The 27,091-nt window shown below is 37.7% G+C and overlaps 1 protein-coding gene across 1 annotated transcript in view; it reads right to left on the bottom strand.

Moving 5' to 3' along the window:
* The window catches only part of SMYD3 (SET and MYND domain containing 3), a gene marked incomplete at its 5' end in the record, with an annotated part of 346,236 nt that overhangs the window by 44,628 nt on the left and 274,517 nt on the right, over positions 1–27,091 (bottom strand). Inside the window, 2 exons of the mRNA XM_010004615.1 lie at positions 2,375–2,549; positions 5,923–6,010. Coding sequence (XP_010002917.1) covers positions 2,375–2,549; positions 5,923–6,010 — 263 coding nt within the window. The remainder of the gene's footprint in view (positions 1–2,374; positions 2,550–5,922; positions 6,011–27,091) is intronic.

Here is a 27,091-nt window from a genome sequence, read left to right as displayed (position 1 = left end):
AGCACAAAAAAAAAAAAAAAAAGGCAGCTTTTCATCCTGGCAGTCACCATCTTTGGGAGTTCTAAAAATATTTGAAAGGTCCTAAACAATGTTCCTCACAGATTACTGTCACAACCTAAAGCATAAAAGTTGGTATTCAGTATGACTAATCAGTTTTATGTAGTTTAACTGTCTGTCTCTGCCAGTTACATTAAGTGCATGATTCTGGAAAAGTCAGCAACCATCATAATGAAAACTTACATCATGATACCATGTGTCACACAGCACTGAAAATTAATCCTACTGCTAAAGAAATGCAAAATACACAGTAAACACATTACCTGAAATTAAAATTGGTTTTCACCAAATCTCCAGAGCTTTTAAAGTTGTAACAATTATTTCCTATTTACATGGACTGCTCAAATTCTTAGGTGATTCCCTGTGGAGAGCTGTATGAATACTTTTTCCAGAGCTGAGGAAAGGAAAATAGATAGCTATAATGGAACTGCAGGAGCAGCCAAGCAGTAGATTGATTCAACAGGAGAAATTCAATGCATCCCAAAAGATTTCCTAGGATTTGGTCTCCTGCTGCTTAGAGCACAATTTGTTGCAAGGAGAAACTGAGGATTTTGTTTCAGGTGTGTCAAAGCTTGTAGTGATGACTTGAAGGTGTAAATAAAAAAGCACCTGAAAGTCTCTCCAAAATATGCTTTTGGATGAGGAAAGATCAAGAACAAGCTCTTCAAAGGTGCAAAAAGGTCAATTATCTCATTGAAATAGTATTCCTTAAGACATACTAATTGAAGGCACAGTCAAACTCCTTCCTTCATCCCCGAACTCCTGTGTTAAATGGTTTGAAAACTACAGTACATTTCAGTAAGCAAAATAGAGAAAGCCTTTTAGATTATCTGGCAAAAATGCTCTTGGTCTCATTGCAATCTCTGCTCTTGGAAATAGGTGTAGAAAAATCCTTTTTTTCAGTTGTGAAGAACTCAGTTAACAAGTTGTAATATAAAAAGCAAATGAGATTCTTTTTTTTATTATTTAATAAGGGAACATTTAAACAGGCAGACTACTCTGTTCATCTGGAGCTTGCCACACAATAGAAGGCCGGGAGGAAGCATGTACTGCTGCAGTACTACATAAGCCCGCTTTGAAAGGTTAAGTTGGACATGCATGATGTGAATTTTTCACAGAAATGCGAGAATTTGAAGGCACTCATGCGCTCCTCTATAAGTACCAGTCATTATGAACACTGAACTTCTCTACAGCTCTGGTCGACCACAGCCTGTGCAGATTCCTCACTAATTACTTTATACTGAAAGCTCTGAAATGCTGTGCTGTTTCTCAAGTAAAGCCCAGAGTTTTATTCAGAAACAGGCTGCCAGATGACATTTCCTCAGGCAAGATCCTGAATGCTGATGGCATCCTGGTTTGATTAGGGAAGACGTCAAATCTGAGATGTTCACATTCACAGCAGCACATACTGTTCAGCACTGGCATATCCCCCACACTACTCAGCATCACACTGTGTACTGGAACATCACATGGTGTAGAAGAACCAACAGAGAGGAAACTGATATTCTAAGAAATACCTTACCAAGAATTCATGCGTGAAGGACACGATATCTGGACATTCAGCGCAAGTTTTCTTTTAGTTACAAACGTTAATATCCAGAACCCAAATATTTGAGTCTTAAGAGTTTTTAGAACACAAACTAAAGCAGGCAGCACTTGCCCTTTCTCCACTAGATGACCAAAGTCACATTATAGCTTCAGGTTCCAATCAATTTCAGGACCTACCACATAGTAGGATCTCCTCAAGCATCCTTCCTTATCAATAAAAGGGCATCAGACTCAGAAACTTTCCCAGCACCTAGCCAAGCAGCAAGTATTGAGCAGTGGAGACTAAGTACTTCACCACCTTGGCCCCTTCCCAAAATGAGGACCAGAGGCTTTTTAATTTCCAATTGAAACTACATTTTGCAAGATTATTTTTTTTAATTCTTTCTGTAAACACTGTGCAGAGTATACAGAGAATATACAGTATTTCAGCCAGTGATCTGTTCCTCAGTCTTAAGCTAGATTGTCATAAAACACTGATATCCTAGAGTCTGAACCAAAAAGCTTCTGATCAGGGATGGGGCAGCATCTAAACACATGAAAAACTGAGGAGCTCATAATCAGTTACTATTATAATTCCTATAATAATTTTATTTGCTCTCAGCCTGACTGTGAAAGCAGAACAGGAGTTCTGCTACATCCATTAACCTCAAGGCAAGATGTACAGGAAGAAATAAAACCAGTAAGAAGCATCTAAACAAACCACAGTCTTTACTTCACAGCTTCCTCTCCCCCCACCTTTGGAAAGAGCTGAATCAATTACATCTCTTACCTGTATGGTTCCAGAGTCCTGCTGCCATAATGCAAAGCTTCTTCCCAGAATTCAAGGTTAATACAGGCATCCATGGCACAGTCAAGCATTTTCAGCTGATAGATATTTGTGTCTGGAAGACGATCCCTGTTACTGCTCAAGAGATTCTGGCATCTGGCCAGAACCTGCTCCCACTCTGTTATTAGCCTTAGTTAAAGAAATATCTTTAATCAGACAAAAATAAAAGTTCTAAATGTTGCTAGCAAGGAACAAGAGCTACAGGACATGAAGATAAAAAGCTGCCATCACTCTAGACTCTGCTTCAGCTCTTGAAAACATACTTGAACTCAGAAGTGGTAGCTTAGGTAACTATGCTTTGTTTAGATTTAGCAAAACAATTTCTAAAGAAGGCAGTATTTCAGCAATGAAGGGTGAAAGAAAGATGACAAAATGAAAGGATATTTTAAATACATAACAAATGAAAATTCATATACTTGAAAACATTTTTATTTACTTAAGATACTCCCTCAAATCATACACCCAGGGGTAAGAACCCATGAAAATGTGTCTTGTCTAAGCAGCAAAACACCTTTTTTTTAACATATTAAAATAGTTACAATGTTTTCAAAGCTGCCCAATATTTGGCTTAGAATTCTCATGAAATTAGAACCTTTTCTTGCAAGTAATTAATCTGTTCATGTACAGCTGCATGTTTCATGCATGAGAGAGAAAAGCATCAGAGTTCTGATGTCTGACTGTAGTTCAAGATTAAGGATCTTGGCAGTAAAGAAGATTTTTACCTCCAATGCTACAAGAATACTTTTGTGTGTACCTGGATGAGAGAAAAAGTATCTGGGGTTTGCATGCACTTTAGTTTGATATTGCTTATTTTCATTACATTCTACTTTGGTTTCACTTCTGTGTAGATCACATTCTTCTCTCTCTGTCAAGACCCAAGCTGAATAACAACACTCCCATATTTTAAATGAGTACTGTCTTCTGGGACTTTATGGGAGTTGGAGAATGCAAGCAGTCTAAACACCAAAAATGTACCACACACACCACTTAGAAAAAATATATAAAAGCCAAATAGATTTGCATTCTTAGTAAGAGAAGGAATAATATTGTATCACAGTCCTTTTTATACAATCAACTTGAGGAAGTTCAGTGTTTATCTTCATGATATTACTGAAAATACTATTCTCTTCAACCCAGCAATGGATTTAAGTTTACAATGATAACCCTGTGATTAAGTAATAGGTCCTTTCTGAACATGGGAATATTTACATATTTATATTTAAGACTGTGACCACTATATGGCTGGGCCAGGATTTATAGCATGGTTGTTACAAGGCTAAACTAATTATTTGTGAATTGCTCTCATGTCCTTGGATCAAAAGAACCATATAAGGGAAGGAATGTGTTATTATAAAATTGCACCTTAACCTTTATATCTCTGGTAAACTTCCATATATTATTTACAATTGATTAAGGACAGACAAACAGAAGAATGAGGGATATTAATTCCACTTGATACAATTTTTATAGAAAGTACAAAGCACTGACATTCTTGGAAGATTACCATTTTAGCTGATGCACATTATTAGTCTGCCTGCTTTTACTTCTCATTATACTGCTTTGTTCACTCACTAGCATCTAATAGCAGATATGCTATATTGCAAAACCTGTTGGAACCAAATTTTCAGGTACTTAAATTGCAAACTATAAAACCCACTATCAGCTCCAACAGGACAGGAGAAGCTGGCTGTCTCGTATCTGCCCAAGACAAGAGGAACAGCCCTCAAGCACCTCTGCTACTGTTGTTTGGCCTAAGATGCAGAGGAATTGTTTTCTCCACAATAATTCCCTTGCACTGGGCTTTAGGATCTCAATTCATATGCTTAAACTAGAATTTGGGTCTGAGACAGTTCACTCACATATAGAGTTTCAAGTTCTCTAACTGCAGATCTAGCATTACTACACTGTGTCACTTATAATCAGTAGCTCAGGTTTTGGAAGTCATGAACTTTCTCAACTGTAAGAACTTTTGGTCTAATTTGCTAAAAAAATTACATTTTCAGAAACTAATGGCTATGTGCCTCAGTCAGCAAAGAAGGTTTTCTATTAATTTTTGGCAAGTGGACAAAGATCAAGCCCCTTCTTCAGATGCTGCACTTGTCACTGCATGACAATTGGCACTGGCACAGCAGGAGGAGAGATGACACACTTCAAATAGCCCATGTTTGAGAACAGAAGCTGACCAGACAATATGGACATATTTTTCAACCAGTCTTTATACCTTTTACTAACATGGGTTTGACTCCTTTTTAAATACCAGTTAAATGAATAATCTTAATTAAAGACCCTAGAAAAATTCAGTAGGTACAATTTCTCGTGCAATTAAATGCAGGAGCATTAAATAGGACCAGCATTCTGGCTCCATAGTTTTGGTATAAAAATGATTGCAAATAAATAAATGCACGTTGCATATCAATAATTAAACTTTCAGGTTAAAACCATAGGCTCTGAAGTATAAATGAATGCCTGAAGGTCTAGTTCAGTATTGTCTGTCTCAATCCAGTGACTACAAAGGAATTAGACACTACGCAAAGATAAGTTGGATGAGATGAATGTTTTCCTTTTGCTAAAAACAAACATCTCTGGATTAGAATGAAAAAAAAATACCCACAACTCAGTTGGTTCCTTTTTTTGTTACAATAAAAATGGTGATCACTTGTTTCCAGCCTGGAATATCACTATGCAAACTTGTTTTTTATGCTGCTCAAAAGGAGTACTGAAGATTTAGTTCCCTCTAGCTGGAGAGAAAGCCCATGTTTTTGAAAACAGTAAGGCATCTTGCTACAATAGGTCAAATTCAGAGTCAGTGAAATTCCACTGAATAGACTAGGATGAGAGAGAGATCAATATTCTCAGTCTTCTAGTAAAAATCTCCACCTCTCCATTGCTCAGCTTCTCTTGGTTTTTGCTGTTCACTAGCTTTTTGAATTGGATTGAATCTCGATGTAATGGTCATTAGGCTCCAGTTCTGTGTATTAGTGCAAGATAATCTAATTCAATTTGCTTAATTATAAATTATTATATTTTATAATTTATAATAATTATTCTATAATGTTTCCAGTGATCTGTGATTATGTCCTTGCTATTGTCATTGCTGTGCAAAGAATGAGAACCTGGAAAAATTCACAGAGTATAGTGGGACAAAGAATGTATCATTTCAGATTAAGCTTTATTTCCTTTTGCAGTGGACTTATATGAAGTGGTGGGCTGTGATGGCAGAAGTCCTAACCTACAATATCACTTTACATGCTAGGTACTTACTATCCTTGCCATTAAGTAGCATTGATCCAATTAATCAGAGACTATTACTAATAATACAATTAATAATATTACATGGCTTAAACATAAATGAATTAAAAATACATTTTAAAACAAGACAAAAATGTAAACTTTCAGGAAATAAATCTCAAAAGATAAACTGCATGCTAAGAAGTTCTCCAGATTGTTTTCACAACTGAATGACATACTATAGCCTGTCACTGAAAGGATACCTTGTTTTGATTTCGGATATCTCACGTCATTTACAGCATCTTTGACTTCTTTCCAGGCATGCTCTTGACCAGCCAATTTCTCAGCATCCTGGTTAACAAAAAGAAAAGCATTTAATGAGAAAAACAGTAAGCTAAGAGTATGCAGTAATGATGAAAAACTGGGTAAAAAGATTACGCTGACAAAAGCTACATGTGGGGATTATATCAGTATTTTTTGTAAATAAATAGAAAATAATTTCACCTGGTATTCATACTCACCCTATGTTTGTAAGTTAATGAGGTGATATCAGAAAAAAATGAATGCAAACTTGAAAACATTAAATACTCAAACCAGAGTTTAGATTTGCAACAAGAACTATGAATGACCAGAAAAGAGAAATGTCTGATTTTTACTATAATCATGCATTGAACACATAAAAGTCTCTCAAAGATCTGCCACCTAATACTTCATAGATCCTCAGCCACACTGTAGAAAGGATTTAGCAAATAATTTTGATTAAACATGTGGTGATCACAGAGATTTTATGAACAGTGTTAGGCTACCTTCATCCATTATTACAGCTACAAGCCTGAGCTTAAAAGATAAGTCAACTTACTCAGAAAAAGCTGAACTTCAGTTTTCTTCTATAAGTCATTGCTATTTCTTCCCTGTTCTATCAGACTCTATAAACAGTTATATTTTCCCATCACTTTGTCATAAAGAAGGCAAAAATGATTAATGGCTACAGCAGGAAGAGAAAGTTTCCCTTTTCAACTCTCTCTCATTGACTAACTGCACCTTAGGCAAACCACTTGGAACAAATTTATTGAAGCATCTACAGACAAAGTTAAGCACCTTGAGGGATTACCAAAAGTATCTAGATATTCAATTTCAATTGCTAGAAGCACTTGGATAGCCTTCCAAATCTGGCTTTTAAAACACTGCAGTTTGTTATCTCTCTGTCCCTGGTACTCACAATAGAGTTTGTAAGTGCAAATTCTCTGAGGAGTACTGTAAAAACAGTGAAAAAAAATCAGCCTTCAGCAGGGGTGGTGGCATGGAGATGAACAAAGAAGGCGTGTGAAAATCTAACCAAGCACTTTGTAACCAACAGATGCTCAATGAGCATCACAGGAATACCTCTATTTTAAAAGCTCATAATCTGTATCTGTCTAGAATTACAGAATTTTCTGATTCCCACTGCTTCTTATTTATCATAAGTTCAGAACAGAAAATATTTACAGGGACAATCAGTATTCACTTTCATAGTTAATTTGAAGTTTTGTCTTTCCATCTGCTCTATCAAACAGCAGACCTATGTGTATTCCTGGGATGATTAAATCAAGATTAAATCAAGATTGGTCTCAGCTTCCCCACCATTCTTTGGGAGGGCAGCCTAATCCCACTGCAGCTGGCACCTGGACTTCCCCTACAATCAGTTCTCTGATCATAAATATCACTTGGAAGTATTTTTGTGCATGGCTGAATTTGCCACCAGAACACACAAAGTGAGTGTTTGGATAAACACACTGTAGCTCATACTGTAGATATTTTATCAACACAGTTAATGTACATACCCAGCCCTCTTACAGCTTTTTCATCAACGTACACTGAATCTGTTAGCTTCAACATAACCTCTACCAGTTTCTGTGAGACTACACCAGTTTCTGAACTCAGCTTGTTAACCTGTAACAATCTGTTTCTAAAACACCTTTGTAGATCAAGCGCTGCTCACTGATTATCAAAACTATAAATCTGGCCTGTACCAGATATATAATGATCTCTGTGAAATTTTAGCTTTAAGGAACTACCTGAAAAATTCTTTTAATTCTTTTCCCACTGGCTCAAGTATAATTCTCAGTATTTCTGTAACATGCTGGAAACTTTACAACTAAAACCTCCAAATCATGGGAACTCAGACAGATTTGGAAAAAAACCCACAACTATGCACCAAGTTACAGGCCAATGACTGATGCATCATTACAGCTCACTTTGCACACAGTGGAACTGATGGATGAATTAGGTTAAAGTGTTAATTGCCAAATAATTAATCTTACTTTTTCTTGTTCCCTCTTTTGAGTTGCTTTCCATTGTCTTCCAGCATTTCATTAACAGCACAAGGCAGTGCAAGGCTGGGGTTTTCTCTAACCTTTATACTAAGGCATACGGCTAAGTCATCCAGGTAGAGACTAGGGAGTGTCTGTTGGACCAATAATCTCCCAGCCCTCTCTGGATTCATGGTCTTTATCCCTTTTGTAAGAGACTTTAGGATGGAGAGAGCTGGGAAGGATGCCCAGCTCTTGGAAGGATTTAAGTCACAGGGTTCAATGAGATTTTTCTTTGTTCTCAAGATGAGGCATTTTGGGGATTAGCTTATGTAAGAACAAGCAAAGACCCAGCCAGCTGGGCCTTTTACACCTCTACTGTTCTTTATCAGATTTCCATACACTCTAGTACAAGGTATGGAGGCTGCTTCCAAGAAGGCAGCCAAGCAGGGGCTGCAAAACAACCAGAAGGGCTTGTCACTGCAAACACTTCTACCTCCTGGCCTATTTAAGCTTTTCCAAGTAAGTTGTTTCTCTCCCTTGGACAATGCCTTGAAAGTCATGGCCATGTGATATGACTAAGCCAGCTAAAAATACAAAGCTGCCTTGGAGTTGGAATTATTGAAATAATTGAAGTGATTAATAGTTACAACAAACTGTTTAATTTAATCTGAGAGCATGGCAGTTTACAGCCATGGGAGATTTAGCTTCCCACAGAGTAACACCCATTCAAAGCATCTCTTTTCAGACCATGTTCCCAGTCAAACCTCCAGGTGTGCAGAGCTGCCAACAATAAATGAAGACAAGTTTTGGTTTTTTTTTCATCTGGATAAAAAGTGAATGCTAGCTGAAGAAAAGAAGGAAGCTTTTGAAAAAGAAGGAAGAGTCAGCAACTTCTGCCTCATTATTTTTCTGATTTCTAACACTGACACTAAACATACAAGTCTGTTCTTCAGAACAAAATATTTCTGTCTTGGTGTAAAAAATAATTAGCCTAGGTAATTTAGTCACAAAAATGCGTGACAACTTTCTGATGGCTGAAACTGGCATGCTTTACAATTCAGCTTTTACACATGCAGGTGTGCTGGGGAAAAAGGAGAGTAGAAGTGTTGAAGGCTTACGGGGAGAGCAGAAAAGGCAGCTGCAACAGGCTTTTCCAAGGCAAGAACATAACCTCACAATACTCTTAATAACACAGGTACAATCCATTGAAGGCAGAAACATCACTGGATGTGCTAGCTGAACCCACTATCTAGGATGCAAGGAAAGACAAAATTGATCTTGTGAGTTACTTTGAGCAATTATTCCAGGTGGGAAATGGTTCCAGCACATGGTTTCCACTTACTCCAAGGGAAAACTTTTTAATTAACGGGTAAGTGAAGACGCAACAGCAACGTTTCAATTCCACCTCTCCATTCCTCCAATACTATGGAAGGTGCTGCTACAGCTTTCTTGATAAAACACACCTGGGGTTTTGACATCTTAACTCTGAAATTTCCTGCAAATCTCTGCAGACTACCTATCCCTTGGACTACCTTTTCCTGACTGCTTAGGTCTGTCAATTAGACAGAAAAATATTCATTTCTTCTAGTAAAACAAGCTATAAGCTAAACTCTTACACCTGATGCCTCCCAAAAGAAGAATACTGTTTACTTTTACATCTTCTTGAATTTAGTTAAGGTACATAAAACATGAAGGCTTACCTACATAATTCAACCAGACAAAATTCTACCCTTGAAATCTATTTGGTTCTTCAAAATGGGCAAAGAAAAACATTACGTAAACCAAAATTTTCCTGCCATAAAGAACTCCTTTTCCTCCTCTAAATTTCACAATAATTTTGTTGTATAAAGGATTGAAGAATGAGATTAATTTTTTAAAATATTTGTTTGAATGTCATACTTTCTAGATTGTAGATCAGAACACTTATTTTCATTTTCATTCACAATACTTCCAGCTTTTATATTCAACTATTCTCTAGACTTTTAAATTTGTGATACTCATTGCAGTCTATGTTTCAGATGGCTGAGAACAGACATGACCAGTTGTGCCCAGTACATCCTATACGTGCTCATAAGTACAGTCTGTGGTGCATAATACACCACTAAATGTCAATATTTGCTTTAAATATTGCACAGTTCTCCACAGTTTATGTTCCATTAGCGACACTTATAAAACCGAAGCTATAACCACTTCTAACAAGGCTACAAAAAAAGAGAGAGAAATAGAAAAAACAGAGGCTATCTTATGAGGATTATAATCTGTTTGCATAGTGATCAAATGTAAAATGTTCTGAAGTTCTGGCTTTAAGCGATAGGAAGATTTACTATAAAAGCACCATCTCCTGAAACACTTACAGACATCAGCCACCACAGACATGAGCATTTGAAAATGTTCACATGTTCCATTCCCTCCTATTGCTTTGCTCCCACATTGTTTATAAGAATTATATAAGAATTCGTTCTCTCCCTATTTCTTCTGCTCTTCTAGTGTCCTGAACACACCCCATCCTTAACTGAAACCTCCTTAGAGAGCAACATAATCTCCAGATACAGATACGTTTCTCTTTCCTTCCTGTTGCTTTACACCCTTCCTCTTACCCTGACTAGGCTTCTGTTTTTTATACTTCCCCAAAATACTCCCTTCCTATTAATTTCAATTCTCAAGCTTTTACATGCAATGTTAGCACTGTTCTTTGCTTTCCCAATGTCCTCAATGTTCAAAGATTCCCACATGGACAGCATGTTCTCTGAGACACGATAGCCCTCTTACCAGAACAAGCATATGCCACCAGTCAGCATCATTGCCCCCTCTGTCCAAATGCACTCCCACTGCTCCAACACCTGTACTGCACTGCACCTCTCAGAATCTCCTCAACATGGAAAGGTTGATTAAGAGCTAGTCCTCCTTCCATACTTAGGCTACATGACAGAAACAGGACGTGGATTTTCTGTCTTCCCTATGAAGTTCATCTTTCTCCTTCTCACAGATGGACGTAGAGAAATAAGCCAGAGATGTGCCACAGAGGCAGATACGAACAAAGCTCCTTAGGTGTTGGAGTGCCAGGCTGCCTTGAGAGGAGTAAAAAATAAGGTCTAAATTTTTCCAGTATCTCCTCTTCTAAGTATACAAATACAATATGAAAGTGTAACGTACCTACCAGCAAATGTTAATTTTACAATATATACTATATTATATTATATTATATTATATTATATTATATTATATTATATTACATTACATTACATTACATTACATTACATTACACTATATTATATTATTATATACTATGGTTCAAACAGGAATTAGGGGTCTAATATGAATTATTATTGACCATGATATTTTTTCAAGACAGAAAAATCACACTAAATAATCATAATAGTTCACTCTGGACACAAAATCTATGTCCATATAATGATAATCCTGTGAGATACTAGCATATAATTCTGGTTGTGTTCTCTTTTCGTGGAAGTTTCAAAAGTATCCGAACTGTAATATTTTAACACTTTAAAAGCTATAGATACATCAAGTATGTGAGCATTTAATATACATTGCTGACCATGGCTTAATTTCTAAGAATCTAACTGGCAACTACAGATGTGCATCTGACTGAGCAATTTTGACCAACTTGATGGCTTCAAATCACAATTTTTCTTAGGTTTTGTTTGAAGACGGTGTCAGAAGAGCTCAGACATTTAAATTAGGGCATGACATTTCGAAACAGATCTCTGATACCTTATGCTCTGAAAGCATAAATACTTTTTTCTATTTCTGATTCTATTTAAAAGCACAGCAACCACTGAATGTATATTTTTATTAATAATGCCAGCTCCATAAATGCCTGTTCAGCTATCCTTTCCAACATACATAAAGTTGTCCTCACCAGAAACTGAACTGTTAGAAGAGAAGATACTGTGTTTTCTGTTATGTGGCTCTGAAGAGATTGGATGGTACTTATAGCAATTCCAAAACTAATCTGCATGCAGAAAAAAACCAATGTAGTATTCCCCATGAGGCTATTGGGAAGGCATGAATCCAACTTCTGAACAAACTGAATTTGTACTTTTTAGTTTTGAATTCTGAAACTAAATTAAGAGACACAGCAGTTGGATGCTGTATTGCAGCTGTGCAGTGCATTCCTCAGTATTAGGCAGGCTGCAGAACATAATCAATACCAGCTCTTCATGGATTACTGACTTTGGTGTCTGGAAGTGCATAAGAACTGCACAGGCTAGTAATACTCTGAGTTGTGTAGGTGCTGGAAAAATTAAAAGTCATTCACAGTGTTCATGTTTAACTGTTCTACTTCAGCATTTGAATCAAATGAAAGTCTACTCGGACCCTGAGTACAATTAGTGAAAAAACCCTAGCACATTCACATGATAGTATGGATAACCTTCCCTTAACATCATCTAACTGAGTTACAACATTACAATAGCTACTTGGAAGTGTAAAACGAGGCAGCAAAAACAACTGTGGGGATTTTTTTTTTTAAATTAGATTCTTATAATAAAGACAAAATTAGGATCAGCAAGTCAATTTTAAGAAGTCAGACTAAGATAAGTTTATCCCAATAAAATCTAGAGTTAATTAAATCTTAAAAATTTAGAGTAAGAGAGGAGCAAACAGACCAACAGTCCTAAATCTCTCCAGTCGTAAGTCCAATATGTCAGGCTCACAGCTCTGCACACAAAAAAAGGTAATTGTTTCTGACAGACTCGTGCTCCGCTCTTATCCCCTGCAATCCCACTTCAGCTATTAACTTCTGTGATTTTTTTTAGACGTATGCATTTTTAAACGGTGTTTTCAAAGATAACTGCATCTGTATATTGTATGTCACAGAGGAAATCTCATGTTTCAGTGAAGCAAACTAACATCCATCTTCCTACTGACTCCTCTGCTTAGAGATTCAAGGGTCTCATAGCCTTCTCTGCCTGAGTAAAACACAATGCTTTCCATTTCAGTTTAGATACCCATGCTGAGATTCATCTGACACTTCAGCTACCCCTCTATTTGACAGAGAAAATGAAGCACTTTTAGAGTGCAACTTGTATTGCCCTAAAGCAGGCTTCTAAAATACATTAGATAAATAACAGTCAAAGTGTGCCCATTCTCCTCCATTTTATCCATAAAGGAAACCTCGAGTAGCTAGCTCAGATGCCAGTATTTATACTGTAGCTGTTTGAGTTTTGGTGAAGTAAATTATAGCTGTAGATCCCCATTTCAGATGTGAAAAATGTGTTCCACCTCTGCAGTGGTGGTGCATTTTCTTTCAATAGGTCTAGTTTACCAAGCAATTCCAGTTACTTCCTATTATTTACCTGTTCTCATAAATGTTTACTATTTTCTCAGTCTTTGTCATCCACAAATCTTACTGGCAATAAGCTTGCAATTACTTCAAATACATTCAGGAAAATGCTGGGTACCAGAGAAACAGGGTTGTTATGGACAGACTGAAACTATTTGGTAAATATTACATACAACTGATGATTATGATGATTAATGTTTAAGTGCATTGTCAGAGCAATCTTTAGAGTTTAGGTACAGTGTATATGTATAAAAGCCTGTAGTAAGAGCAAAGACACCAAAAAAGCTCACAGCTTTCATTAATCTTGAACATCACAGCCCAACCAAACTTTTTAAAGATTGATAATGCTCACAGATCAACTATTATTATTATTAAAGCTTTCCTATTTTACATGCACTCTTTGTGATAAAAGCCTAAGCAAATAACATTACAGACAGCATTTCTTCCCTCAAAAAGCAGTACACAAGGATTCTAGGCTACTTAGCAAGAAAGTACCTAAAGTGATCGGTCAAAACCTAAGCAATACACAGGGCTAAGCACCTAAACTTCACCATGGCATTTTGTCTGGATCTGGAGACTCTCCAAATGGAAGGCACATGTAATGAACACATTCTGAAGACATTTCAGTCAAGTGTTGGTTATTCTGATTGTTGACCAAAATGTTTCCCACATTTATTTTTAAACTAGCTCTTTTTAATACCACTACTCAATTTGGTGAAAAGGGAATCATATTTACACAGGGGCTATCTCTATATTCATTTTATTGACCTTTCTCCATACTGTTTTACAAAATCCTTGTGCTGCACACAGCTCGGGCCCCTTGGGTCACGCCAGGCCCAAGACCTCAATGCCTATTCCCAGTCAAGACGATGGAAATTGTGGTTTATTCCATGAGCAACATGACCGAGTTTTGTGTTTGTGACAGCACTGCCTTTACAATAATTTCAGGAGCTCAGAACTGACAACAAAATTCCCATCCCAGCTGCATAGGTTACAAGCTGAAATAAAAATTGATTGGACCACAGGAAGAGCCATAAATAGAAGTTCACTACTTATCAACCCAAAAAAGCTAGAGGATGGGAGGGAGGGAGGAAAAGCAATGGAAAGTATTTACAGCTTAGTATCAGAGAAGCAGGGCTTTATGCCAGACCACCCAAAAATTCTTGGCACATTTTTAATTCCGTTGTAATTTCCAACATCAGCCCAAGAAAACGTTGTGGGTAATTTGGTTACCTGTGGAAGGATACTGTTCAGCCTAATCCCTAGCAACTGTGAGGCTGGTATTTCAGGGTGTTTTAGACATTACACATTTGTTAAGACAATCTCTAAGTCTATCTTACCAAACAAGCTGACAGCTATAAGGCAAATCTGCTTTATTCTTTAATTCTGCAACTGGTGGAGACACAGAGTCCCACTGAGGATATTTAGTAGCTCAAAAGAGGTATGTAGGCTCAAAATCCTCAGGATATTTAGGTATTCACAATGCATAATCCAATCCACATTCAGTGTACTGAAATATGTATTTAAGTTTAAATGCACGCATAAATCCCATTAAAGTTAAGCTTTATGAGAATGACTTAGCACTTCACTAAGTACAGGTGTAGTTACTTATGTATCAAAGTTCAATTTATACTTCAATGATGTGAAGAATTTGTGAACTACAATGAATTACCAGTTCTAACTGAAGATGTACTGACATGAAGTTAGATATTTATTGTGAACACTAACATAAAAATAATTTCATAACTTAATGCATGATACATTACATGATAAAACAGTATCTATACTAATTCTGTTTTTTAAAATGTACTGCAATTTAAAATAACAATATTTACTGCAAAATACGTTTTCATACTCAGCAGTGGGTATTAAATACAGGGAATTTGGTGTTTAGAAAGGCACATGCAACATCGTTAAAATCACACAGTTTATTTATCTATTCTGTACCTTAAAAGATTTGACAGATGTCAAAAGTGAAAGTGGTGCTTGCTAGAGCTCTGATTAAAATTGACTGCCTAACCCACTCGCATGTTGCTCCAATATTCAGTGTCAATGCTTAAATCCACACTGGCCAGTCTCCCAGTTTTTAAGGTAATGAATAAAAAAAGGTGGAATTAATTTTCTAGAAAATTAAGTAAGCACAGTATCTGGAGTTTCCTCCTCCAGAATTTTGCCAATTAATTTGATTATCCTTTGTATTTGATTTGATAGCTGAATATTAGTTTCATATAATCCAAGGAGAAGAATGAAAATGCCTTTAAAAGATCTTGTACAGTATTTTAGTGATTTAAATAACCTAATATCTGGAGAATTATTATTGACTATCTTCTAACACCAACTGAAACCAGTAGAGATTTTTCCAGTCTGTAAGAGAAGCAGCTAGAAATACTCCATAATACAAATCAGTGCTTGAAACAAACTGTTTGCAGGTACCTTTCCAGTACTTTATTATCCAGATTCAACAATACTGACATTTTAGTCATTATCACAAAAAATAGGAAAATGGCCACATCCCAGATAGTGAAAAGGACACTATCTAAAATGTCGTGTCAAGGAAACTATTATCATGCCTTTAATATTTCTCAGGGCTTTTATTTACTGTTTGAATAGCTATCATGCAGCTAGTTCCTGTTGACTGCCAATGTAGCAGGTTTTTACGTTTCTCAGCAATCAATGGTGATTGGCCAAGGTGATTCAAAGTGAGCAGAGGTAGCCCAAGTCACAAAACATGTACTGAAACTTAAAGATCTTGACTCACATGTAAGCAACTGTTTATGAGACCTCCTAGAACAACATAATTTGATGATACATAATGTCTACTAGATTCCAAAGGAGTTCATGGTACTAGTAATCTGTTTTTCTATCACCTGATGACTACTCTCCACTAAGGGCTTTGCTAATCACTGAAAAGCAGACATAGTATTCTCCTACAGTATTTTTCCCAGTCAGATGTATCAGCATTGCCTTCTGAAAACTATGCTATCTCAACCCGTCTTTACTTAAATTTCTTTTGCAGGTGAAGATTTGGGGTAGGGAGAAGCAGCTCACTCTGCATGGATTCCCATCTTCATTCACCAAATACAATGTACTAGTAACTGAACTTCACAGTATGTTTCCCCCTATACCAAATGTCTGTAGATTCAAGCTACTGTGTTATTAGGCAGGAGCTGGAATCACATCAAAAGCTTTCAAAGCTCAGTAGGACTTATTTTGTGCATGGGAATGATGCAAACTTTACTTAAAGTTGTACTTTAGAAATATTTTTGAGAGTAAACAGTTCACTAGATATCATCAAAGGAAGTACAGAAACTTTAGTGTGAATCCCACATTTGTCAGCACTACAACAAAGCTTCATGCCTTATTTTTGTAAAGTAACATGATGCAGCAACATATTTAATGATTGTGCTCAGGTATATCTTGGGCAGAGTTTTAATACACTTTTACCACGCTCCCCACTTAAAATAACTGTTTGCAGTGTAATCAATGTCAATCCACTGAGCAATATGGTGGAAAATAACAAGATGTCCTGCAAAGGGTCAACAAATTACACTGCTGCAACTCACATGGCTGGAGTAAATTCAGCCTATTCAAGCCTGCTGCCTTTTACACCACAAGAAGTTCCTATTCATGTCTAAAAATAAGGCTCACAAATTAAAAATGTATAACTACAACTTTAGTTACTGCATTGTTGTGATATTAATTAAATCACTGGCAAGAAATTGATAGGGCACATTGCTTGCCATAGCAATATTTCAGTCCAAAGCATTCAGTCTGGAGTTTTACAGTCTCAAAAGTTACAGACTTCCTTGCTATTCAGATGAGCTCATTCTTGCTTTAGTAACCTCAGAGGATATTAGTTAAGGACTGGAATTGATTTAGGCACTGAAGAGCCTGATTTTGTCTTTCTCAGTCTATGGTGCTTCATACTAATTCATCCAAAGCCTCCAAAACTGAAGTTTACACTTCAATAAGAATGAAGTCATGATACCTGATGACCTTGCCACAGGGTTCTAAATCAATCAATCAGTTAATCTCAGAAAACAAAATTAGAATTATCATTTGGCTTGAGTGTCTAAAACTTCAGAGGTATCTGACAGTAAAGTTGTATTTCTTCACTCAAATAAGAAGACTAGCATGAAAGACACACTTCCATAACATGGCATTGGAAACAAGAATAAGAACAATGTGAGCCTTTGTAGTACATTTCATACTGTGATATTCTAAAGGATAATTAAACTTCTTAACGTTACTTGTATAATGAGCATTTCTGTATCTGTTTGATGGAGATATGAAACAGGGCTGTACATTACTTACCAAAGATCCCAAAACAAACAGCAGTAAAAGACAACAACCACCCAAACACACTGCATGTGTAATATATTGCTCTCTAAAAAGATGTATCTTTTAAATTGTTCCTGTCCATTCCACACACGTGTACTTACATATATGCATACAGTATCACTTTCTCCTTTTAGACTTCGTTTTGTTTAATGTAGATACATGTCCACTTCACCACAAGAAGTATTTGCAGTGAAATGGATCACAGAATACACCATTCCTCCTAGCAAGTAAACAGGCTAAGGTGATTGTTTAGTTCATATTTTAATGGTGGGGAGATTACCAGATTATAATCTGGACTAGCACATTAAATATTTTTCCAGACTTTAAAAAACTCATTCTTGAGCCACATAAAGGAAAACCATGATGTTATCTCAGGGCCCACTGTGCACAAGTCTGCTTTACAAAACCACTCATTATTTCTCTTCTAATTGGAATTATCAAAAAAAACAGGGCAACAGACATAGCAATGAAGGTAATATTGTGGTTTTAAAAGTATTTACACCTATTGTATACATAGTAACTTCATGTGGTGTTGTTGACATGCTGGAGAAAAGGGATGCCATGCAAAAGGACTTGGCAGGCTTGGGAGGTGAGGTCATGACAATCTCATGAAGTTCAGTAAGGCCCACTGCAAGCTCCTGCATCTGGGTTTGAGCAACCCCAAGCACAAATACAGGCTGGGCAGAGAATTAATTGAGAGCAATTCTGAGGAGAAGGTCTTGGGGGTGTTGGTTGAGGAGAAGCTCAACATGAGCTGGCAGTGCATGCCTGCAACCCAGAAAGCCAACCACATCCTGGACTGCATCAAAAGAAGTGTGGCCAGCAACTCAGGGGAGGCAATTCTGGTCCTGCACCCCACTCTTGTGAGATCCCATCTGGAGTAATGTGTCCAGCTGTGGGACCTCAACATAAAGACATAGAGCTGTTGGAGCGAGCCCAGAGGAGGGTCACAAAGATGATCAGAGGGCTGGAGCCCCTCTCCCACAAAGACAGGCTGAGAGAGTTGGGGCTGTTCAGCCTGGAGAAAAGAAGGCTCCGGGACATCCCCATAGCAGCCTTCCAGTGCCTGAAGGAGCCTACAGGAAAGCCGGCAAGGGACTTTTTACAAGGGCTTGTAGTGAGAGGACAGGGGGTGATGGTTTTAAACTGGATGAGGGGAGATTTAGGTGAGATATTAGTAAGAAATTCTTTAGTGTGAGGGTGGTGAGACACTGGAACAGGATGCCCAGGCAAGCTGTGGATGCCCCATCCCTGGAAATGTTTGTTCAAGGCCAGGTTGGATGGGGCTTTGAGCAACCTGATCTAGTGGGAGGTATGCCTGCCCATGCAAGGGTGTTGAAACTAGATGATCTTTTAGGCATTGAATAGACAGTCATGGATCTCAGAAAATATATACTGTAAGAAAGGTAAGATTTATTAGCACATTGCTTCAGCTAATAAAAATAAAACAAAGAGACGACAAAGTGCCCGACATAATAAAAAAATATATTATATAGTATCAGGATAGCATTAGGAACCAGAAATTTGAAGTATGAAGAAAGTATATTTGGAATCTGTAGAGAAAGACACAGGATATACCACATTGAAAAACACTATTTTTCCAGAATGAAAAAGGTTTCTCTTTTTTCACCATTTTTTCAGGTGATGTCTTCAACAAGGAAAGAGTTTAGAGATGACAAGAGTTTTTACTGAAATTATTTGAGGATGACCTATTGCAAAAAAAAATCAGTGAGCCAATAAAATTGTGTGCTATTTCAAGTTACTCAGAAATTTGCTGGTTAAGTATCCCTTTCTGTCTTATTTTCTTCTTCTGTATCAGTGTGACTCAGAATGCTTGTGCTCTTTACTGTTTCTATTATTTATAAATCTGGCAATATGAGAATCACAGCTATACTGTTTTCCAGGTTTTTGGACTGTACAGAGTAAAAAGAGTACTCGCCTCAAGAGCTAAGAAAACAATGAGATGGAGAGAGAAAAATATACAGACTGTCAGCAAAGGTCAAAGTTATAATCAGCCCATAAATTGTTGATGTCGTGGTTTGGGCCTTTAAAGTGAAATGGTAAAATTCATTCCTTGTCAGAAAGGGATTTAGTTCACATCCACAGAACTGATGAGGAAAAGGTATTTCCACTCACTTTCTCTTTCTTTTTCTTTAAAATTCATAGCCCATTAGTTACAATATACACTTGAGAAGACAAAAGATCAAAGCTTCTATTTCTACTTCATTTGGAGCAGGAATCTTGAAAAAAAGACAGGGTGAACTGTCTGTATCCTGGACTCACCTAAACCTCAGCCATTTCCTGGAGCACTGGCAGAAGTGTGGGGTCTCCTCACCCCATAGGGACTGCTCTGACACCTTGGATAAAATGTCATTCTAGCTCTGATACAGATACAATTTTGTTCAAACTGGAAGATGTTCAACCGAGATTTTTGAACCCAGAAAAGTGAATCCTGGTCACTTCAGAAAACTGCAGTTTAAAGTTTCTGACTGAAATGGGATCTGACTTAAAATCTGTAATTTTTCAAGTAAATTACCTAATTCATGGGATTTTAAAAGACTGAACATCCTGCAGGTTAGAAGAAAGTGACTGATAAACAGAACAATAAAAGGTATCCAAAATCAAAACTATTCCCTTTGGTATTATTGATATTAGAAACCACCTTGACAGGTTGAAACACCCAAGACTTTATAGCAACCCCAGTGAAAAAGAATTTTGAGATTCAAGATGAGATAAAGCAACAACTCACCTTAATATATATTTAGAAAAAATAAAATAAAATTTGAACTAGTCTCCCCAAAATCACTGCAAGAGAAGGTGCTTGGAAAATTATTTGTCCGATCTAGCCTTTTGTTTTAAATTATTCCTTTTTCTCTCAGCATATTCTCTCCTCTATATGTTTATTTTGGAGTGCTAACTCAGAGTCAGACTTTTATTAACCCTGTTTATCATTCTGCAGAGACCAAATAGTGGCTGCTACGGGAATGATACCATCTGAAAAAAGAAATGATAACAGTAAAAATGACAGACAGTCTCAAGGGAGCTGGACATTCGGCCAGGGGAACACTGCTCACTGGGCACTTAAATGAAGCCACTACAGCCTGAGGCAGTGATGAGAGCAGACTCCCTTCCCTTGGCAAAAAAAGTGTTTCTGCTTAGAACATCTGCCAGAAGATTTACATTTCTTCTTAGATGGCTGGGTCTGAAAGGAATGAGATTCAGCTCTCCTCAGATGAGCAGAAAGCTGGACTCCCAGGAGACTGCCACACTTCAACTCCTACGTTGACTCCAAATATAAAAAACTTGGAACAAATTGATACAGGTTTCCCTATTAAAGATCCCCTGACAAAGAAAGGAGTCTGCATATAGCTCTGAACCCACTTCTATTCATATGAACAGCAGCATGTTTTCTGTGACCTTTGACAACCCAAATGAGCTCCAGCTGATTGCTGCCAAGTTGTGACCAGGGCACACTGAGGCAGTCCTGAAATGACTGGGAGAGGTAAGTTGTCAGGGAAAAAGGATCAAAGTCCATTTGTCACTGTCTGACACTGCCTGTGGGATTGCTCTCTGATGGAAAAAAAATTAGAAAGCTGAAAGATGGAAGAAGCCTCAGAAGTCATGTAAGAAACGCTAAGAAGCTGAAGAGATGATGCCTTTGTTAATGAATAAGAGAGCTGAGAAATGAGAAGCGGTTGCCCTGGTTTTTAGTGTCATTTTTGGCACGAGAAAAAAAAAAAGCCCTCTGTCCTTGGCTGTTTGGAAATACCCAAGAGGTTAAGATCCTCTGAAAGGGAACAGAAGAGTGTTAGATTGACTGTTGGATTTCAGGAACTGAGCCAGGGTTTATGTCATTTCCAAATGTCTTGCCAGAAGGAAGGAACTATTAATCAGCCAACCACCTATAGAAAGAGTCAGCATTGTGTCCCAGTGGGCTGCTAATTACTGCCACGGGCTTTTGTAGGCAGTGGTTACACTAACATTGGGCTGAAAGGGTAGGTGGGGGAAATGTGACTGAGTTCTGGCCTGATTTCCTTCTGCAGTTTTCTTCAGAGCCAGTTCTAGTGGCAAAACACTAAAGTAGATGAGGAATGAATAAATAATTTCTAAAATAAACTATTGTAAATTCTATCTTTTGATAGGAAACAGATTAAACAAGCATTTTGTTGGAACAAAGTCCTGATCTTTTTTTTAACACACTCTTAATACCTTAGTACTCAGCAAGTACCTTAGAATCATGACTAGAGATACAGATGCTCTTAACTTCACTCTGCTTTGATCAAGGAGCTCTGTGTTCAGTTAGCTGTATGAACAGACTTGCTTTCAATAATCCTATTTAATCCTTGCTTCCTAGGGTTCATCTTTTGAATTAATCTGAAGATCTCATCTTTCATATTTTACTTGGAAAACTAAATGAGAATGCAAATGCCTGAAAATAAATAAATACAGGGGAAACTGGGATACAAACTTCTGGAACTTGACAATCCAGCAATTTTAAAAGGCTCTTTTTAACATATAATTTTGTATTTCCTGTCTCCTCAATATATGCTCCCTGAGGGAGGGCAGATACTGTTGTAGTAACACCAGTACAGCGATCTAACATGAAGCCTTTACGTGCTGATTCAAAACAACAGTCAATAATAGTATTTTTCATTCTCTGTGATTTAAATACATGTTCTTCCATGGAATTGCTGACACTAAACATGAAGATCAAAGGTGGAAAGGCTGTGTAAGTTCTATCATTGGCCACATTCAAGCACCTCTCAGAAACCTTGGTGAGGTGAATCAACCATGAATATAAGCTCTGGCAACAAATTTGATCAAGTTATGTAGGGGATCATTTACATGTGATGAAATTCCTAGAAAACAGTTGTACTGTTTTCTAGGATAGCATTTTGGTTTGGTTTGGTGGGTTTTTTGGTAGTGGGGGAAGCCACAGGGGTGGCTCCGGTAAAAAGCTGAGCAGCTCCCACTGCTCTAAAACTAGAGGGACAACAGATGCCCCTCAGCAGTTAACATATGAAAGAACTGAGATAACACCTGAACAGAGAAGCACTTAGGGGGAGAAGAGCAGTGCTGGTGGTTGGTGACAAAGAAGGGGAGGAAGGAGCCCTAGCAGAAGTTTCCCTGCAACCCATGGCGAGATGGCAGCTGTGCCCCTGCACTCACAGAGGAACGTGGTGGAACATTCCCTGAAGGCTCCAGGAGGGGTGAACTTGGCCAGTGGAGTTGGATTTTGTGGCCAGTGGATTTGCTGCCAGTGGACTCTGATTAGGCAGCTTTGAAAGACCCTGGAGTTTGTTCCTGAAGCAGCCTCTGATTCTGTGGGAAGCCCAGGCTGCAGCAGCTCCGCACCTCGTGGGAAGGACTCATGAAGGAGAGGTTGGTGGAAGACTCTCTCCCATGGGAGGGACCCCATGGGGAAGCAGGGAAGGACTGTAAGGAATCCTTTTTCCTGAGGAGGAAGGAGCAGCAGGAACCACCAGCCTGTGAACTGACTCCAAACCCCATCCTCTGTCCCCCTGTGCCGCTGGGGGAAGAAGGTACAGAAATTGGGAACAAAGTGATTTGGGCCCAGGAAGAAGGGAGGGGTGGGGTAACATATGCAAGCCCTGCTCTGTGTGTGTCTGTGTCCTGTGTGTGTTTGATTAGTGTGAAATTAAACTTTTTTTTTTTTTCCCAAGTTGAGTCTGTTTTGCCTGGGACCTTAATTGGTGAAGAACCTTCCTTGTCCTTTGCCTCAACCCATGAGCTTTGTCCTCCTCATCCCAGAGTCTGTGTGTGTGTGGGGGGGAGTTGAGTGAGTGGCCACGTGGATGTTCCTTTGTTGTTGTGTTGGGCCCAAAACATGACATTATTGGTGAGCCAGCCAGGAGAGAGACAAGGAACCATGACAGGTAGGAAAAGAATGTAAAAAAACTTTTAGTAGATTCAGGAACTTATTTAGTGGTGGCTTTGTTGTTTTTTTTTTATAAAAGAGCTGGTGGATGTATGGAAGTGCAATACCAGCTAAACAATTGCAGGTGACATTTTCATATAGATATCATAGCTGTTGTTCAGGTGACCTAATTTTGAGAGTTCCTCAGTTGGAAACTGGACTTGCGGTCTTTACCAAAACTCAGCATGCAATATAAGTAGCTACTAAGCAAAGCAATAAACTGATTAAAGGAATAACATACTTACTGGCATTATGGTATTATTAGCTTTGGCAACTATCAAATACTGGCCAAATATAAAAATGATTCAGATTCAAACCCATTGCTTTTGACCTTGTAATAAATAAAAGCCTTCCAAAAACCAAGCTAGACTAAAATATTAAATCCTGGCTCCAAGGAGAAAGACAACTCATAACAAAGGGATTCTATAAGCACAAATCTCTCTGAAATCCTTGGCTAGAGATGTAGAACATGAACAATACTCTGGCTCATGACTGTGGAAAACACTGTTCCCAATTTAAAATGTTTGTCATCAATGTAATCCCATCTTTAATTATAATTAATGTAAGGGGCTTTTATGTGCTGGAATGGTAATACGTTGCCAAGAGTTTCTAGGAAATCACAGATTTCCAAGCTACGGTGGAGATCAATCTTAAAATGGAGCAAATATGATAATGTATAAAGCTGTCAGAGATACAATGAGCTGAACACATTATAATAGTAGTAACTTAAAAGTATCGGCAGTCAGGAAATATTCCATTAGTGACTTTCAGAAAGACATCTTTTTTTCCTTCTTTTAGTGACTGATTATTTTGTTTTCAACTTCAGCCAAAATCAGTTTAAAATATTGTTTTGATTTGTAGCTAATGCATTTAATCTGGCACTAACCATGTTGCCAAAAGCTTTGCCTCAATCTCATCTTAATCAGTTTACACTGATGCGTTAGCACTTGCTACTCTTCCCTTGTCGAATCGGCAGCCAGGCTGCTTGATCAGCTGTTAAAACACAATGGCCATCTAGAATAAAAATGCAGCTGGCATTGAGGCCCAGGAACCAAAAATCATTTGAGATCCACAGATCCAGCTACTTACCAGTGTTGGCCTCCATATTTTTTCATCCTTGATGACAGCTATTCATCTGGAATATTCCATGGCTGTGTTCACAGTTGGAGAGGCAGATAAAAAACTACAACTGTACAGCAAGCAGAGATTGACTCTGAAGTTCTTACATCAGCAGTGACCAGTAAGGAACATTTGCTTCCATGATATGCAACATAGTTGTGACTGCAGAGCCATGTACCTCTCCATTTGGTCTAGGGATGTGTCTGCTCACACCGATTGTGTCAGGGAGCATCAGTTGAAGTTGATGCTCCACTTCAAGCATGTCAGCTTCCACAGGATCCCTGTGGTTGGGGTGCAGCTGGTTTCTGAATACTTGGAAATCCAGCCTTTGCCATATCACAGTCTCAGATCTAGAGGACTGTGCAAGTGAACTGTGCATACTTAGACAACGGCTAAAGAAGATCCTTATGCTGTATGAAGTTGCCGTATTTAGCTAAAACAATCAAGTGACTGTGAATTTTAAAGTAATTGCTGGTGTTGAAGTTAATTTTGTGTTTTATATGGCTTGATGTGAAATATTACAGTAAATGAGAATTAAAGAACATTTCTTCAGTTGCCTCTTAAATCACGGTTCATCAGAGACCTGAAAACTAGAAAAAGCCCTTGCAGAATCTTCTAACTTAGAATGGGAAAAGAGCACTTTAGCACACTATTCTTATTTGTATGCATAGCTAAACTGTGTGATTGTGGTATGATGTAACTACTATCTGAGTTTAATCAATTTCAGAAAAATAACAGTGAAGAAGCAGTGACACTGGCTGCGAGATATATTTGTCTACAGTAACATGCTTGAAGTGATCTGCATAAACAAATTTTACCAACACTCTGGATGTTACTGTGCTGAAACCCACAGTTGCAACTGCACTCTGCTATCCATGTCAGCTAGCACAGAAAAGTAATCATGCAACTCTTTATTTTGTGTCCATATGTACTTCATGGCGCAGCATAATTTATCTCACCCAACTTCATCTGTCTAAAGTGTCGGTGTTTACTCCAAGGCATTCCTTTAACCTCTTCTGTCCATTCCAGTTTTCATAGATTTCTACTGCAAGACAGTATGAATAAGCTGCTTGTCTTTTCTTTGGGCACGGAAGGAGGCTACAAACTGGTTAAGATTAGATGCCTAACTGAAGTTAGGAGAAATTAGTAGCATTTTGTAGGCTATATCTGCTTCTTGCTCATGTAAATGTCTCTGAGGTTAAATACGAGCTTTTCTTTTCCTTTCTTTTCTTTTCCTTTCTTTACTCTTTTATTTTCTTTTATTTTTCTTTTTCTTTTGCAGCACTGAGACACCACATGGCAATATGAACTGCATAAAGCACAGAACTAAACCTTTAGCCATTCCACTTCAAGGAATTATTGTCATAGAAACAAATCCAGCATTTAAAGCTAAAAAACCTTAAAAAATGCAGCATCTTTCTTTATTATCCCTTGGACATCAAAATACTCAGCAGAAGCACAAATTGCCATCTTCACGCTGCATTTGTGGAAACTGAGCAAAACAGAGCTTCATAGAATATTCACAAAAATGGTCCCTGATTTAGACAGACTGATCTGGTTTCTAGTAAAAAATCTGTCCAGCTTCTATTGAAACGGTAGCTTCTCACTAATTTGAAAAATAAGGACAAGGTCTTAGAAAACACGAAGTTTGCTTTCCAATAAGATGAATTACCCAGATCACTTACAAAGTCAGTAACTGACATGAGAACAGAAACTTGATACTGTCTTCCTTTTTCATTTGAGCACATCAGACTTTAGAAAATATAGCAAGAGACATAAATTTCTTTTATAAGCAACATGCAAAGTATTTTTATAATATTAATAAATAAGCATACATGTAACTAAGTACTAATACATAAAAGGTTATTATGCCCTTCATATAAACTTTAATGTCTATTTCCCACAGGATTCTCAGGATCACTTTTTAAAGATTATAAAAGATGTGGAGGAAAAGCCAGAATAAAAATGACCTAACTTACAGATTTACTGTAAAGTGATGTGTGCACCTCAGGAGTGACTATGTTTTCACTGTTCCCTACTACGTGCTCAGCAGCTGGCAGGCACACTCAGCAAGACTGGAGCTTGGGAGTAACAAGAAGCTACAATCTTTCTAAGTATTTGTTAGAAAAAGTATTCTAACTTTTTTTATGAGATGACTAAAACTGAAAAAAATCTGAAATACCCAGGAATTTACTTGAAGGCACAAAGCATTTCTTAACCAAACTGGAATTTGCATGTTTACCTACAACAGAGATTTATGAGGTGGATTGCTCTTGACTAAACCACCGTATTTGCAAAGCAATGTTGTAATATGGGAATATACTGTTAGCTGATTATATTTATTGAATCACACAATGTTCAGTCTGCCACCCTTGATGACCAAAAGTTGCAGCCATTGCCTATTCTGTTGACAAAGACTTTGCCTTTTAAATTTTTTT

Source organism: Chaetura pelagica, unplaced genomic scaffold (genome assembly GCF_000747805.2).
Source record: "Chaetura pelagica isolate M959 unplaced genomic scaffold, ChaPel_1.0 scaffold278, whole genome shotgun sequence".
Lineage (NCBI taxonomy): Eukaryota > Metazoa > Chordata > Aves > Apodiformes > Apodidae > Chaetura > Chaetura pelagica.
Note: the sequence above shows the minus strand (reverse complement) of the source record. Positions and strands in the feature narration are given on the sequence as shown.